The sequence below is a fragment of the Palaemon carinicauda genome, chromosome 5 (genome assembly GCF_036898095.1).
Source record: "Palaemon carinicauda isolate YSFRI2023 chromosome 5, ASM3689809v2, whole genome shotgun sequence".
In the NCBI taxonomy this organism is placed as follows: Eukaryota; Metazoa; Arthropoda; class Malacostraca; order Decapoda; family Palaemonidae; genus Palaemon; species Palaemon carinicauda.
The window spans coordinates 119106471-119124678 of NC_090729.1; the positions used below are offsets into that span (position 1 = coordinate 119106471).

An 18208-nucleotide genomic window follows, 5' to 3' on the forward strand; every position below is an offset into this window, starting at 1 on the left:
TGCCTACAAAAAAAGACTCTCGGAGTCTGTGTTACGCTTTTGTTAGGCGGCGAGCAGTTATCCGATGACTGCATAGGGTCAGAGCTGTCCTAATGGTTGTAACCAGGACGCTGGACCTGTCCTGAAAGGACTGACTTTCGCTTAAGGGCTTCGAAACCTTGTGACAGGTTTCTTATGCGAAAAGCCTACGGATGACGAGGAGAAACAACGTCTCTCTCGTCTTATCGTAGGGGAGATCTTGGTAAGATACACCCGATACCATAGAGGGAAAACGTCTGTTCGTTGGTCAAGGCCTCTCGAACCCATAAGTCGTTTGACATTACTTCTCCCCTGGGCTTGGGAGCATGTAAAAGGTCCCGGACTAGGTGAACGACAGGCACGAACAGACGAACCCTCGGACGCAACACTGTAACACTTTGCGCATATCACTTTATCACTTCGATTTTCTGTTTTGCACTTATTTCACTGAAATCGAAACTTTTATTGATTTCTACCTGAAACACGCAATTCTACCCTTCATTAAAAGGTAGTAATTGCGAAATCAGTCGTATAATGCAAGCTCATTAATACCAGCAAAAAACAGAAAACATATTTTAAGATAAAAAAAAAAAAAATCAGTTCATATAACTACGTTTTCAATCTCTCACCGCACATAGCCTGGGGACGAGAATAAAAAACTAAAACGTTTTATCCTTCCTCCCCGTACAGCGACTAGGGACGAGAGTAACCCGAGAACAACGTTACCCGCTTGAACGGAACGTTTTCTCTCCTCTCTCTCCCTCCGTCTCTATCTCTCTCTCTCTTTCTCTCTTGATTTCGCACCTAAGAGAAGAGCCCAATTATATTTCGTCAAAAAAACATGTTATTTGACTAAAGGAAAAAACTGAAAGGTTTTTCAAATAAAAAGTTCCTTTAAAATAGAATTTAAAACATTTAAGCTAAGAAAGAATGAACAAAACGTCAGAATCGATTTACTCTTACTGCAAAGTGAAACCGTGATACACTCTCTCTCTATCGTAACGATAGAGCGCATGTTGAACGTCCTGAACGTCAACAACTGCGTAGCATAAATAAACTAAACGTTAGTTCATCTTTGAAAACAGTACGAAGACTATCAAAGAAATTCTTTCATAAAATATTACATTTAAAAAGTTTTAAATCCTTAGCTCTTTAAAAGCTAATTACGATATAAAGGGCTCAACGTTGATTAACTTCGGTTTCCAAGTTAGGACCGCCTACTCTCAGGAAAGGTCTATATAAACAAAACATTAAAATTATTTTTATATGTTTATAATAATTGGAAAGTTAATCGAAGAGGCCTAATAAAGGCGGAGAGATATAAAATATATAGAGGAAAATCTATAACGTGATATAATTACTAAAAGCCTAAACACACTTCCGTCTAAGGGAAGGGTCGGCCATTTAAAAGTGAAAGAAAGTCCATACTCTCTTTGTCACCATAATTAAATCTATCCAAAACGAGTTCAAGATTTAAGATGAAGATAAAACACCTGCATAGCGAAAGCTCAAAACTAGAATAAAGTACTTCACCAATTAGTTGTGAAAAAACTCCAGTTTAGCAACAGCGAGTAAGTACGTCTTGTCGATAGCTCGACAGAGAGAAAATTGAGTCTTTGTTTACATTGAGTACTGGGTATCTGGACGACAGATGGCGCTGTTGGGCACACCAGCAACCTGTGTAGCGATCGCTGGCGAGTTTTTACCGTAGAGTTGTCTGTCGGGCAACAGAGTTGCAGCTATATAATCACCGGCTAAGTTAAATATTGAAAATATATAATTCAACACTGCTGCCTCCGATGCCTTAGATGACCGCGGAGGTAGCAGCAGTAGGGGATTCAGCATTATGAAGCTCCATCTGTGGTGGATAATGTGGGAGGTTGGGCTGTGGCACCCTAGCAGTACCAGCTGAACTCGGTTGAGTCCCTTGTTAGGCTGGGAGGAACGTAGAGAGTAGAGGTCCCCTTTTTGTTTTTGTTTCTTTGTTGATGTCGGCTACCCCCAAAATTGGGGGAAGTGCCTTGGTATATGTATGTATGTATGTATAATTCAATACATTAATTTTACTTTTAAAAAAAGCCCTTTGGCATACTATAAACTGTACATGAAAATCTCCAAATTATTCTCAATAGAAATTAGTCATTTAAGGCTGAATTAACCTCCCCAATCATCTTAGTTGGATTTAAAGTCGTATTCTTAGGAAGACTGCAATCCACTGGTCATTTTCTATTTCTTGCCACTTATTATCTACAATCTTTTCATTGCAAGTTTGTAAAAACTCTAATGGATACAAATCAAATTGCCATATACTGTTCTACATTTACAACTCGACTATGGAATGAATAATGATGGGAATAACACTAAGAGAAGGAAAAAGAGCAACATGGATATGAGAGCAACCTAAAGTAGAGGATATTCTAACAACATGTAAGGATAAGTAATGGACATGGCCAGGACATAATGAGAATGAGAGATAATAAATGAACAAAAAGAATAACAGAATGGGTCCCTAGAAGTTGCAAACGATGCAAGGGAAGAAAGAGAAGACGAAGGATCGAAGAGCTTAGAAAATTTGCCACTACTGTATAGACTGGCACAGAGACCACCATAAATAGATGGGAGTAGGACATATCTGGGGCCTTTGTACTGTATTATTATTATTATTAAATGCCAAGCTACAACCCTAATTGGAAAAGCACGATGCTACAAGCCCAGGGGCCTCAACAGGGAAAATAGACCAGTGAGGAAAGAAAACAAGGATAAATAAAATATTAAGAACAGTAACAACATTAAAAGAAATATTTCCTATATAAACTATAAAAACTTCAACAAAACAAGAGGAAGAGAAATTAGATAGAATAGTGTGCCCGAGTGTACCCTCAAGCAAGAGAACTCTAATGTACTGTAATACCTTAACAAAATTGGATGCTAAAAATCATTGGCAACTTACCTGGGCTGCCTCTGTTCTATATTCTGCAAGCTTATCTTCAAGTTGTGCCTTTTCAGTCTCCTTAGCAGTTAGATGTACTTGAATTTCATTCTTATAATGTTCCATCTTCTCTCTATCACTCAAAATCTGGAGAGAAACAAACTCATAGCATTATTGTCTAAGTATGAAATGTAAAAGTATATATCTTAAATAAGATTATCTAAAGCTAATTGCGATTAATTGTACCACAATAAATTTTAATTCGGTAAATGAATTTAGGGGGTCTATAAAACATATCAAAAGATCTTTCCACATGGATACTTTTATTATGTTTGTATAAATGACTTTTAACCTGGAAGTGGTAACAAGGATGAATAGCTAAACATTCTGTACAGCAGACATTATCAATTTACATTATACAGTACTAAAAAATATTGATTACATTAAATGTATTCATACTGTCATCTGCCTCCCACTAGGTCTTCAACTTAAGACCAGCCATTATGACTGCAATAGCAACTATCATATTCCCCACAGCTTACGATAGTAAAAGTATGTATGTATACCACCCTCTAACTATCGTTTGTACGGGTAAGAAGTTGAAGGTTGACAGTGGTAATTCAAACTTGATGAGTTCTTCGTAATTCCCATGTAATTACTTTTGTCACTTAGCTGTAAAACCTTCCCAAGATTTACAAATGTATGGTACAATCTCTTTCTCAGAATGATGCTTCTGTAATTCTCTCGTGAACAATGGCTTCTATTGTTGATCTTTCGAGCAGAAAGCCAAAACTTTTCTCAGCCTTTCCTCAAACACCTAGTCTAATAATTCCATACACATCTTTTTCCTTGTTAATTTCATTGTAACAAATTATTTAGGTAACAAATAGGTTTTAATTTCAATTATCATAATTATGGTACAGTATTTAAAAGGACAGTATCAAGTAACTGAAGATTCTTTTACGCTATGAGTCTAAACTAACATTGAATATCAGACTAAAGTTCTAGAGTGAATTCAAGTTGTAAGTTACACATATGAAATAGGCTATACAGCCAAAGTGTCCGTTAAAGTAAGGCCCCATTTTATGAGCATATCTGATCAATTCATTATGACAGATTCTATCAGTGATGATTAGTATAAAGGGTATGAGTGACACACTGCTACCTACTACAAACCATTTTATATGCTGAGTAAAAGGGGACCCAATACTTTAACCTTCCTTAGTAATTTTAGAAGTAAAATAAAAAGGCATTCCTGAGCAAGTACATACTAAAAAGTCACCAAAACTATAATCCTACTACAAATAGCACTTAATACAATAATGTCATCCACATGTTTACTTGATACAGTACTGTCGTCCACATGTTTACTTGATACAGTACTGTCGTCCACATGTTTACTTGATACAGTACTGTCATCCACATGTTTACTTGATACAGTACTGTCATCCACATGTTTACTTGATACAGTACTGTCATCCACATGTTTACTTGATACAGTACTGTCATCCACATGTTTACTTGATACAGTACTGTCGTCCACATGTTTACGCATAACCAGCAAAAAAGATTTCTGTAGTATCTATTATAGTAGTTATAAAATACCTGTTCGTACTGATGCTGTAGTTGCTCTAATCTCTCAGGACCACTATTAGCTACGTTGATTTCTTCCTCTAGCTTTTCATTATACTCTTGTAAATTAATCATGTCCTGTGTCCGCACTTCATAGAGTTCTTCCAAGGTGTGGTGGTATTCCTGCAGTAAGATGAAAATGAAAAATTTAATTAAAAGATTTATTCCTTAATCAGACCAAAATAATAGAAATGGGAATAAAATTATATAGGGAAGGAGCAAAAGAGCAGGAATAACATCAAATTTCAAAGTAAAAGTAACATTGTATAATATACTGTATTTATTACAGAATTAAAGTGGTATTATTGTTATTATTATTATTATTATTACTAGCCAAGCTACAACCCTAGTTGGAAAAGCAAGATGCTATAAGGCCAAGGGCTCCAATAAGGAAAAATAGCTCAGTGAGGAAAGGAAATAAGGAAATAAATAAATGATGCGAATAAATTAACAATAAATCATTCTGAAAACAGTAACAACGTCAAAACAGATATGTCCTATATAAACTATTAACAACGTCAAAAACAGATATGTCATAAACTATAAAAAGACATGTCAGCCTGGTCAGAGAGAGAGAGAGAGAGAGAGAGAGAGAGAGAGAGAGAGAGAGAGAGAGAGAGAGAGAGAGAGAGAGAGAGAGAGAGAGAGAACACAGCCAGTAAATCCAATTAAGGTTATGGGTTTACCTTAAAACACCATCGAAAACTATTCCTAAGCATAAGTTATCATCTCATTACAACTTGACCATGTAATAATTTTACATACCTCGAACTGTTTCATAATTTCATCTTCCTCCCCTCCACAACTATAAATATCGAAGAATTTCAAGATTCTTTTGTTTCTAATGGCCGAATCCAAATCGAAGTCTGTTGGATACGCTGCCGAAAATGGATCCGTGTTATCGTATATGCTAAGGATGTCGATCATCCACGCCATCATGGCTAAAACAGACGGCCAGGTGTGGCGAGATCCAACTGAAAAATTAAGATGAATTATTCATTACATATATGGATTTTTACATATTATTACCCTTCATTTATTCATTGAGGAAGAGAGAGATGGAATAGCAACATCACCATTATCAGTGAAATGACAAATACGGAGATAATTTGTATTTTTCCTAACTATACAAACCTTAGCTATTTAATATGGGTATTACTTTCGGCGTAGCTGAAATGACGATCTATTAGAATTTTAACGAGGGTTTACTACCCCCATCGCTAGTTAGTGGGGGATAGGGAGGGGTAGCTTGCTACCTCCCCCACCCCTCACACACACCTGTGTGGTGAGCTCACTTTGCTTAGAGGTAGGACTTCACGGGGGATAGGGCTGGCGGGCAAGTTTGATTAAATAGCTAAGGTTTGTATAGTTAGGAAAAATACAAATTATCTCCGTATTTGTCATTTGTTCCGTAACTGAAATACAAACCACGCTATTTAATATGGGTGACTCAACCCTTAGGAAGGGTGGAAAAGTCCCAGCCATACTGGCTTTTGGCTTTGCCCGGGGACTCATTATCTGACACAAAGGTGAACACACAAATAATACCCAGTGAGCAGTAGAAAATCCGAAGAACAGGCCCTTGAACTAAGGCACTACTCCGTTGATAGGAAGCAAGAGATACTTACAAGAGGGTTGTTAGACAGGTATCTAAAAACATGAGTCCTTCAGGACCAGCAAAAGCATGAAATTTTCCTCCGATCGAAGAAATATGGAATACATCTTGCTTTTCCAACTAGGGTTGTAGCTTGACTAGTAACAATAATAATAATAATATTTTTTTCCATCTTGAATACAGTCTCGAATAAACCATATAAGCAGAACCAGGCCGCCTCCTTCACCAAGAAGAGTCAACTATAGACCCATGAAAACTCTTCATTCATGACTTCTATGAAGGTATATCTGGAATAAGATCCATTGTCAAAAGAGGGGACGGAGCGGGGTGACAGTACCAAAGGACTCTCATTAGCTGGATCCACAGTCACTGTTGTTATCAAAATAGTAGGACAAGCATCCACTGACTTATGGCCATAAGAAAGGTGGACTACCTATTTCACCATCCCCAGAAACTCTTCCACTATTAAGCAGGGAGGGACCCTAAAACAGCAAAATAGTCTGTTTCCCTCTAGTACAAAGAACCTGCTGTGCTCATGCCAGGTTTTGAGAAGGCAGGAGCATCACTTGCACATGAAACTGATGGAATGGCCACATTCCTTTCATAGTCACTAAGGTCCAGAAGGATACTGCAGTAGTTCAGGGAGTCTTGGCTGTCGGTACTCTACCTTTCCACCACTGTTTCAATGTACTTCTTCTAAAAGGGCACTTGGGAACCTAGCACTAATCTGTTCCTTGATGCTACGATACTCTCTTGGCTAACAGCATTATTCCTTAGATTGCAGCACAACTGTAAGAAAGGAAAGTCATAGCTTTTTCTCCAGAGAGAACCAACCTACAAAATAATACCACATTCTTTGGGGTAGACAACCTTGGACAAAGTCCACTACCAGAATGAGCACCAGTCAACCCACAATACCACCTGGAATGCGGCCATGACATTGGACTCCATTGCCATCATATGTCTGACTTGAAATGGGGCGGCTCATCTTCTGTATGCACAGTCACACATCAACTGGTAGGGGAGTAGACAAACCTTCCTCAGAGATCTAAAAGTTCATCTGGCCCAAGACCCTTCTTAGGGCGTTCAACCACGGTACTCCACCCCCTTACCAGGTGGAAAATAGCCACTGAACAAGTACAGTGCAGTAGTTGAGACCTTGAGTGATGAAGAATTTTTCAGTTATCTTAGTGTTGTCCAGTGTATGAGGAAAGAGGATGTGTCTAGAATAGGCCAGACTATTCTGTGTATGTAGGCAAAAGAAAAATGGCATAACCAGATAAGAACCCAAGAGTGTCCTAATACCATTCAAAGCAATGGGGAAATTAATCATAAGAATCTAATAAAACAATAGGATTTATGATTGTGTTGGAGGCTCCATCTAGTAAAGAAGTGAGGAATGGTGTACTGTATTCTAAACAAATTTGGTTTTCACAGATTTCATTTTAGGCAAACGTCACACCATTCCAAGTGGTATGAAAAATTGAACAAAGGGTTTGTAAAGCAAAAGAAAAAAAGAGGGGCATTGAGTGCAGTGCAGACCCCTGCCGCGGCAGCTTATTTCTCGACCTTAACCATGACCTTTGACCTTGACATATTAATTGGCGTATATTTTCATACAGTCAAAAATGAAGCAAGTTTGAAGTTAATGTTACAACCATGTCCAAACTTATGGCCGATTACATGAATTGGACATTTTGCTTGACCGTGACCTTCCAAAATTTAATAATTTCCAACTTTTTACATAACAGTTAATCCCTGCAAGTTTCATTACTCTACAATTAAAATTGTGGCCAGGAAGCTGTTCACACACACACAATCAGGGGTGAAAACGCAACCTCCTACCAACTTTGTTGGCGGAGGTAACAACTGCTTATCCTATCATTATCATCCTTGCGCAAATAGAAAGCAGCTTTATACAGCAATGCACATGGGGAAGGATAGAGACACTCAAACCGAAATGTTCAAGAAGTTTTCAACAATCTGTCTCATACAGATATTCCAAAAAATGTTATTTTCATTAGTAAAATAAATTTTTGAATATACTTACCCGATGATCATGTAGCTGTCAACTCCGTTGCCCGACAGAAATCTACGGTCGGGATACGCCAGCGATCGCTATCCATGTGGGGGTGTACTCAACAGCGCCATCTGTGGTCAGGTACTCAAGTACTTCTTGTCAACAAGAACTCAATTTTCTCCTCGGTCCACTGGTTCTCTATGGGGAGGAAGGGCGGGTTCTTTAATTCATGATCATCGGGTAAGTATATTCAAAAATTTATTTTACTAATGAAAATAACATTTTTCAATATTAATCTTACCCGACGATCATGTAGCTGATTCACACCCAGGGTGGTGGGTGGAGACCAGCATACATGTTAACAAAGAAGCTAAGTATCCCGTATTTCATTTTATTAGTTATTCAAAAATAACATAAAATAAATAAGTACCTGGTAAGGAAGTCGACTTGAACCATTACTCTGCCTTTATTAAGTACGTCTTCCTTACTGAGCGTAGCGGTCCTCTTAGGATGCTGAACGACTCTTAGGTGCTGAAGTATAAAGGGCTGCAACCCATACTAAAGGACCTCATCACAACCTCTAACCTTGGCGCTTCTCAAGAAAGAATTGACCACCCGCCAAATCAACAAGGATGCGGAAGGCTTCTTAGCCGACCGTACAACCCATAAAAAGTATTCAAGAGAAAGGTTAAAAAGGTTATGGGATTATGGGAATGTAGTGGCTGAGCCCTCACCTACTACTGCACTCGCTGCTACGAATGGTCCCAGGGTGTAGCAGTTCTCGTAAAGAGACTGGACATCTTTGAGATAGAATGATGCGAACACTGACTTGCTTCTCCAATAGGTTGCATCCATAACACTCTGCAGAGAACGGTTCTGTTTGAAGGCCACTGAAGTAGCCACAGCTCTCACTTCATGTGTCCTTACCTTCAGCAAAGCAAGGTCTTCTTCCTTCAGATGAGAATGTGCTTCCCTAATCAGAAGCCTGATGTGGTAAGAAACTGCGTTCTTAGACATTGGAAGAGAAGGCTTCTTGATAGCACACCATAAGGCTTCTGATTGTCCTCGTAAAGGTTTTGACCTTTTTAGATAGTACCTAAGAGCTCTAACTGGGCAAAGTACTCTCTCCAGTTCGTTCCCCACCAAGTTGGACAGGCTTGGGATCTCGAACGACTTAGGCCAAGGACGTGAAGGAAGCTCGTTTTTAGCCAAAAACCGAGCTGCAAGGAACATGTAGCCGTTTCAGATGTGAAAACTATGTTCCTGCTGAAGGCGTGGATCTCACTTACTCTTTTAGCTGTTGCCAAGCACACGAGGAAAAGAGTTTTTAATGTGAGGTCCTTAAAAGAGGCTGATTGGAGAGGTTCAAATCTTGATGACATACGGAACCTTAGGACCACGTCTAGATTCCAGCCTGGAGTGGACAACCGACGTTCCTTTGAGGTCTCAAAAGACCTAAGGAGGTCCTGTAGATCTTTGTTGGTGGAAAGATCCAAGCCTCTGTGGCGGAAAACCGCTGCCAACATACTTCTGTAACCCTTGATCGTAGGAGCTGAAAGGGATCTTACGTTCCTTAGATGTAACAGGAAGTCAGCAATCTGGGTTACAGTGGTACTGGTTGAGGAAACTGCATTGGCCTTGCACCAGCTTCGGAAGACTTCCCATTTAGACTGATAGACTCTGAGAGTGGATGTCCTCCTTGCTCTGGCAATCGCTCTGGCTGCCTCCTTCGAAAAGCCTCTAGCTCTTGAGAGTCCTTCGATAGTCTGAAGGCAGTCAGACGAAGAGCGTGGAGGTTTGGGTGTACCTTCTTTACGTGAGGTTGACGTAGAAGGTCCACTCTTAGAGGAAGAGTCCTGGGAACGTCGACCAGCCATTGCAGTACCTCTGTGAACCATTCTCTCGCGGGCCAGAGGGGAGCAACCAACGTCAGCCGTGTCCCTTTGTGAGAGGCGAACTTCTGAAGTACCCTGTTGACAATCTTGAACGGCGGGAATGCATACAGGTCGAGATGGGACCAATCCAGCAGAAAAGCATCCACGTGAACTGCTGCTGGGTCTGGAATCGGAGAACAATACAACGGGAGCCTCTTGGTCATCGAGGTAGCGAACAGATCTATGGTTGGCTGACCCCACAGGGCCCAAAGTCTGCTGCAAACATTCTTGTGAAGGGTCCACTCTGTGGGGATGACCTGACCCTTCCGGCTGAGGCGATCTGCCATGACATTCATATCGCCCTGAATGAACCTCGTTACCAGCGTGAGCTTTCGATCTTTTGACCAGATGAGGAGGTCCCTTGCGATCTCGAACAACTTCCTCGAATGAGTCCCTCCCTGCTTGGAGATGTAAGCCAAGGCTGTGGTGTTGTCGGAGTTCACCTCCACCACCTTGTTTAGCTGGAGGGACTTGAAGTTTATCAAGGCCAGATGAACCGCCAACAACTCCTTGCAATTGATGTGAAGTGTCCTTTGCTCCTGATTCCATGTTCCCGAGCATTCCTGTCCGTCCAATGTCGCACCCCAGCCCGTGTCTGATGCGTCCGAGAAGAGACGGCGGTCGGGGGTCTGAACAGCCAAAGGTAGACCTTCCTTGAGAAGAAAGCTGTTCTTCCACCACGTTAGAGTAGACCTCATCTCTTCGGAAACAGGAACTGAGACCGTCTCTAGCGTCATGTCCTTTATCCAGTGAGCAGCTAGATGATACTGAAGGGGGCGGAGGTGGAGTCTCCCTAACTCGATGAACAGGGCCAGCGATGAAAGTGTCCCTGTTAGACTCATCCACTGCCTGACTGAGCATCGGTTCCTTCTCAGCATGCTCTGGATGCATTCTAGGGCTTGGATGATCCTTGGGGCCGACGGAAAAGCCCGAAAAGCTCGACTCTGAATCTCCATACCCAGGTAGACAATGGTCTGGGATGGGACGAGCTGGGACTTCTCTAAATTGACCAGGAGGCCCAGTTCCTTGGTCAGATCCATAGTCCATCTGAGATTCTCCAGACAGCGACGACTTGTGGGAGCTCTTAAAAGCCAGTCGTCTGACGGAGCCGGACACAAGATCATGGTACTGCTGCACAGTCTGTGAACTGTCAACCATGGGGAAGCGAGGAAGTACAGCGACAACCCGAAACTGTCTAGACTGTCTGGGTAGTACAGACAACTCCTTATCGGGTTGCTGAGGTTGCCGCACTGCGTCACAACAAGTCACCTGCTGGTTGTTGAACGTCTTCCCAGTGACACACTGACTCCGTAAAAAAAATCCTCTATCAAGGACTAAGCTTGGACTGCATGTCTTGCAACAAAGCTCAAGGTCTATGGGAGCAGGTGTGGCAACAGACGGGGTTAGCGACTGAAGCGGAACCATTTACCCTCCCTGGAAGCATGTTATGCTTAAATAAAAGTCCATAGGAGGCTAAGCAGCTTAAGGCTCCTCTCCAAATGACAGAGTCCTCAAGGGAATATCAGAAGGAGGGAGAACAGCACTTTCTCATCTACAGGAACCATATCCGAGAAAAGCTAGGTTCTCTCAGTGAGGGTTTCACTGGTGCAAAAGCAGCAGACCAGAAGGCAACGTTATGAAACTGCTTGACAGTCTGTGTACTGTCAAAAACTGAACTGTCAACCACAACAGGAGCGTGAGGACATACAGCACTGGTGTATAAGTAGCAGACCAGAAGGCAACGTCATGTAACTGTATGACAGTTTGTGAGTTGGCAACAACCAAAGTTGTGTGGGGAAGCCTCAACTCCTGACTGACTAGTTTGCTGCTGGCGAGTGGCGGAAACCACAGTGTGTTGCGGAGGCTGACACACCGTGTCAAAACACGGCAGCTTGTGATAGCTCACGCACGGCAACGGAGTGCTCTGTGTGTGGGAGTCATCATACATCTGGCAGGGTTGACTTGTGCATGGGTGGAGGAGCTCTCACAACAAGAGTGTGAGAGCAGGAAGCCATGCCGGGCGCACAACCGTGGGAGGTGTAGGCCCACGGGTGCATCGTCAACCTTCTCCGCAGTCGGAGTGTGGGAGCTGGCAACAACAAAAGCAGAGTGCTGGAGCGTGGGAGGGGCTGCGGTGGGTTGAGGAGCATGCGGTATGGTATGCGGAGCATGCTGTAAGGTATGCGGCTCATGCTGCATGGTATGCGGAGCATGCTGTAAGGTATGCAGAGCATGCTGCATGGTATGCGGAGCATGCTGTAAGGTATGCAGAGCATGCTGCATGGGCTGCGGAGAATGCCGCATAGTGCTGGAACCCGGCAGCTCTACAGAACCTTCCCACTGCTGATGCGGTAGCTCACGCATGTTAGCAGATGGTGCAGCAAGAACATGCGTCTGGCAGGGTGGACTGCGCATCGGTGGTGGAGCTCTCACAGGTGGAGGGTGGGAGCAGGCAGCCGCAGTATCTGCTGAGCGCACAACCTCGGCGGGTTGTAGGTTAACAGGTGCATTGTCAACCTTCCAGCATGATACTCCTGCATGAAGGAGCAAGCTGAGACTGTATAGTCTGCAGCATGGACCACTAGGGTCTATGAAAGACAACAACAAACGGAGCTACTGTCCGTTGTGACTGAGGGTCTAAAACCGCTGGTGCGGCAACAGACGGAGTTACTGCCTGTTGCGGTACCACCTTGCCTCTCTTGAGAGGTGTGCAGTTGTCGTACTGCAGCAAGTCCGAACTGACCCAGTGGCTACACCTAGGCCGTTGGACTTGCGCGGAAGGGACCGACTAGCACTTAAAAGCTGCAAGATTTGGTCCATGGTTTCTGCGAGAAACCTCTTCCGCAGACGAGGAATAAATGGGCTCTCTCGTCTTTGTGTGGGTGGGGTGATCACGTCGGCAACGTGTGTAGATACACCCGAAACCACCGAGGGAAACGTCTGTTCGTTGATCAAGGCCTGTGGAACCCATAAGTCCTTCGACATTACTTCTCCCCTGGGCTTGGGAGCTTGTAAGAGGTATCGGACTAGGTGAACAACTGGCACGAACAGACGAACCCTCGAACGCAACACTGAAACACTTTGCGCATATCACTTTATCACTTTTGATTTTCTGTTTGCACTTATTTCACTGAACTCGAAACTTTAAGTGGTTTGTACCTGAAACACGCAATCCTATCCTTCATTAAAAGGTAGTAATTGCGAAAACAGTATTACAATGTAACAGAAAAACATAATGAAAGATAAAGAATTCAGTGGCTGGAAAAGAGACTAAACACTAGATCAAATAAACTACGTTTAAAATCTCTCACAGCATAAGGCCTGGGAACAAGAATAAAACTCTAGAAACGTTTTACCTTCTTCCCCTATAGCGACTAGGGAGAAGAGCAAAAAAAAAAAAAAAAAAAAAAAAAAAACGAGAACAACGTTACCCGCTTGAACGAAACGTTTATCCTCCTCTCTCTCCCTCCGTCTCTATCTCTCTCTCTATCTCTCTTGACTTAGAACCTGAGAGGTGAGCCCAATTATATATATCGTTAAAACATATTATTTGTTAAAGGAAAAAAACTGAAAGGTTTCCCAAATAAAAAGTTCCTTTATTAGAATTAAAACCATTTAAGCTAAGAAAGAATGAACGAAACGCTAGAATCGGTTTACTCTTACTGCAACGTGAAACCGTGAAATACTCTCTCTCTATCGTAACGATAGAGCGCAAGTTGAACGTTCTGAACGTCAACAACTGCGGAGACTAAACAAAACGTTAGTTCAACTTTGAAAACAGTACGAGACTATCAAAGAAATTCTTTCAAAAACATTAAAATTAAAATAGCATAAATTCTTAACAGGAAAAACGATATGACGGGCTCAATGTTAATAAACTTCGGTTCCAAGTAAGGACCGCCTACTATTAGGAAAGGTCGCATATAAACAAACATAAAAATTAATTTTTATAAGTTTATAATAAATGGAAGTTAATCGAAGAGGCCTATAAATGGCAGAGAGATATAAAAAAAAATCTATAACTTTGTAGGTAGTAGGTTGGCCAGGGCACCAGCCACCCGTTGAGATACTACCGCTAGAGAGTTATGGGGTCTTTTGACTGGCCAGACAGTACTACATTGGATCCTCCTCTCTGGTTACGGTTCATTTTCCCTTTGCCTACATACACACTGAATAGTCTGGCATATTCTTTACATATTCTCCTCTATCCTCATACACCTGACAACACAGATTACCAAACAATTCTTCATCACCCAAGGGGTTACTGCACTGTACTTGTTCAGTGCCACTTTCCTCTTGGTAAGGGTAGAAGAGACTCTTTAGCTATGGTAAGCAGCTCTTCTAAGAGAAGGACACTCCAAAATCAAACCACTGTTCTCTAGTCTTGGGTAGTGCCATAGCCTTTGTACCATGGCCTTTCACTGTCTTGGGTTAGAGTTCTCTTGCTTGAGGGTACACTCGAGCACACTCTCCTATCTTATTTCTCTTCCTCTTGTTTTGTTAAAGTTTTTATAGTTTATATAGGAGATATTTATTGTTGTTACTCTTCTTAGAATATTTTATTTTCCTTTTTTCCTTTCCGCACTGAGCTATTTTCCCTGTTGGAGCCCCTGGGCTTATAGCATACTGCTTTTCCAACTAGGGTTGTAGCTTAGTAAGTAATAATAATAATAATAATAATTAAGCAAAATTACCAAAAACCTAAACACACTTCCGTCTAAGGGAAGGGTGGTTATAAAAAGTGAAAGAGAGTCTATACTCTCTTCGAAACCAACACTTCCGTCTAAGGGAAGGGTCGGCCATTTAAAAGTGAAAGAGAGTCCATACTCTCTTCGTCACCATAATTAAATCAAATTAATTCCAAAAGCTTGCTAAGCTAATGATAACGCTTCCTGAATAGCGAAGGCTAAACTCTAGAGCAAATACATCACCAAATCGTGAACAATAACTCCAGAATCAACAGCGTATCCAAGTAGGTCTAGCCGGTGGCACGACAGAGGAAAAATTGAGTTCTTGTTGACAAGAAGTACTTGAGTACCTGACCACAGATGGCGCTGTTGAGTACACCCCCACCTGGATAGCGATCGCTGGCGTATCCCGACCGTAGATTTCTGTCGGGCAACGGAGTTGACAGCTACATGATCATCGGGTAAGATTAATATTGAAAATAAAAATGTTATTTTTATTAATAAAATAAATTTTTGAATATACTTACCCGATAATCATGTAGCTGTCAACTCCGTTGCCCGACAGAATTCTATGGAGGGATACGCCAGCTATCACAATACTAGAAGGGGGTGTACTTACCAGCGCCACCTGTGGCCAGGTACTCAATCATTTGTTGTTGACACCTCCTCAATTATTCCTCGGTCCACTGGTTCTCTCTGGGGAGGAAAGGGAGGGTCGATTAAATCATGATTATCGGGTAAGTATATTCAAAAATTTATTTTATTAATAAAAATAACATTTTTCAATATTAAACTTACCCGATAATCATGTAGCTGATTCACACCCAGGGAGGTGGGTGAAAACCAGTGTACATGATTAAAGGATAGCTAAGTATCCCCTATTTCATATAACAGTTATCTCAAATAACAATGAAATAATAAGTACCTGGTAAGGAAGTCGAATAGAACCGTTACTCTGCCTTTTATTTAAAGTTCGTCTTCCTTACTGAGCGCAGCGTTCCTCTTGGAGGCTGAATCAACCCAAAGGTGCCAAAGTACAAGGGGTTGCAACCCTACTAAAGGACCTCTACCAAACCTTTAACCCAGGCGCTTCTCAAGAATGAACAGACCACCCGCCAAATCCAAGGATGCGGAAGGCTTCTTAGCCTACCGTAACAACCATAAAAACAACAATAAAAGTATTCAAGAGAAAGGTTAAAAAGGTTATGGGATTAAGGGAATGTAGTGGCTGAGCCCTCACCTACTACTGCACTCGCTGCTACGAATGGTCCCAGGGTGTAGCAGTTCTCGTAAAGAGACTGGACATCTTTCAGATAAAATGATGCAAACACTGACTTGCTCCTCCAATAGGTTGCATCCATAATGCTCTGCAGAGAACGGTTTTTATTAAAGGCCAACGAAGTAGCTACAGCTCTTACTTCGTGGGTCCTTACCTTCAGCAATGCAAGGTCTTCCTCCTTTAAGTGAGAATGTGCTTCTCTGATCAGAAGCCTTATATAGTACGAAAGCCCATTCTTGGACATGGGTCTCGAGGGTTTCTTGATGGCACACCATAAGGCTTCTGACTGTCCTCGAATAGGTTTAGACCTCTTCAGATAATATTTGAGAGCTCTGACAGGGCAAAGAACTCTCTCTAGTTCGTTACCTACCATGTTGGAGAGGCTAGGTATTTCGAACGATCTAGGCCAAGGACGTGAAGGAAGCTCGTTCTTTGCTAGGAATCCAAGCTGAAAAGAACATGTAGCTGATTCGGTTGTGAAACCAATGTTCTTGCTGAAGGCATGAACCTCACTGACTCTCTTAGCTGTTGCAAGGCAAACGAGAAAAGCAGTCTTGAGGGTAAGATCCTTGAAGGAAGCTGACTGGAGAGGTTCGAACCTAGATGTCATAAGGAACCTTAAGACTACGTCTAGATTCCAGCCTGGAGTGGAAAGACGACGTTCTTTAGACGTCTCAAAAGACTTGAGAATGTCTTGAAGGTCCTTGTTGGAAGACAGGTCCAAACCCCTGTGGCGGAGAACTGAGGCCAACATGCTCCTATACCCTTTAATCGTAGGTGTTGAAAGGGATCTCTCATTCCTAAGATGAAGAAGGAAGTCAGCTATTTGGATCACAGAGGTATTGGTAGAGGATATTGAATTGGCTCTACACCAGCTTCGGAAGACCTCCCACTTAGACTGGTAGACTCTACGAGTGGAAATTCTTCTAGCTCTGGCAATCGCACTGGCTGCCTCCTTCGAAAAGCCTCTAGCTCTTGCGAATCTTTCGACAGTCTGAAGGCAGTCAGTCGAAGAGCGTGGAGGTTTGGGTGCAACCTGTCTACGTGTGGTTGACGTAGAAGGTCCACTCTTAGAGGTAGAGTCCTGGGGAAGTCGACTAGCCATTGAAGTACCTCTGTGTACCATTCTCTTGCAGGCCAAAGGGGAGCAACCAGCGTCAGCCGTGTCCCTTCGTGCGAGACGAATTTCTGCAGAACTTTGTTTATAATCTTGAACGGAGGGAATGCGTACAGGTCGAGATGGGACCAGTTCAGAAGAAAAGCATCCACATGAACCGCTGCAGGGTCTGGAACAGGGGAACAATAAAGCGGAAGTCTCTTGGTGATGGAGGTGGCAAACAGATCTATGGTAGGTTGACCCCACAAGGTCCAAAGTCTGTTGCACACACTCTTGTGGAGGGTCCATTCCGTGGGAATGACCTGATTCCTTCTGCTGAGGCGATCCGCTGAAACATTCATATCGCCCTGGATGAACCTCGTGACCAGTGTGAGGTTTAGACCTCTTGACCAAATGAGGAGGTCCCTTGCGATCTCGTAAAGGCTCCTCGAATGGGTCCCTCCTTGCTTGGAGATGTAAGCCAAGGCTGTGGTGTTGTCTGAATTCACCTCCACCACTTTGCCTAGCAGGAGGGACTTGAAGTTCAACAGGGCAAGATGAACTGCTAACAGTTCCTTGCAGTTGATGTGGAGTAATCCTTGTTCCTTGTTCCATACTCCTGAGCATTCCCGTCCGTCCAAGGTCGCACCCCAGCCCGAGTCCGATGCATCCGAGAAGAGATGAAGATGGGGGGTCTGGATGGCCAATGATAGACCCTCCTTGAGAAGGAGATTGTGCTTCCACCACCGGAGAGTGGTCTTCATCTCTTGGTTGATAGGGATAGAGACTGCTTCTAGAGTCGAGCCCTTGTCCCAATGAGCCGCAAGATGGAATTGAAGAGGGCGGAGGTGGAGTCTCCCTAGCTCGACAAACAGGGCCAGTGATGAGAGGGTCCCTGTGAGACTCATCCACTGTCTCACTGAGCAATTGCTCCTCTTCAGCATGCTCATGATGCACTCTAGGGCTTGGTTTATCCTGGGGGCCGATGGAAAAGCCC

General features: G+C 42.7%; 1 protein-coding gene across 1 annotated transcript in view; it reads right to left on the reverse strand.

The window, feature by feature from the left end:
- The window catches only part of LOC137641435 (kinetochore protein NDC80 homolog), a 71193-nt gene that overhangs the window by 23743 nt on the left and 29242 nt on the right, over nucleotides 1-18208 (reverse strand). The window contains exons 5-7 of the mRNA XM_068373973.1: nucleotides 5345-5553; nucleotides 4553-4702; nucleotides 2969-3094 (exon numbers count right to left, since the gene is read on the reverse strand). Coding sequence (XP_068230074.1) covers nucleotides 2969-3094; nucleotides 4553-4702; nucleotides 5345-5553 — 485 coding nt within the window. The remainder of the gene's footprint in view (nucleotides 1-2968; nucleotides 3095-4552; nucleotides 4703-5344; nucleotides 5554-18208) is intronic.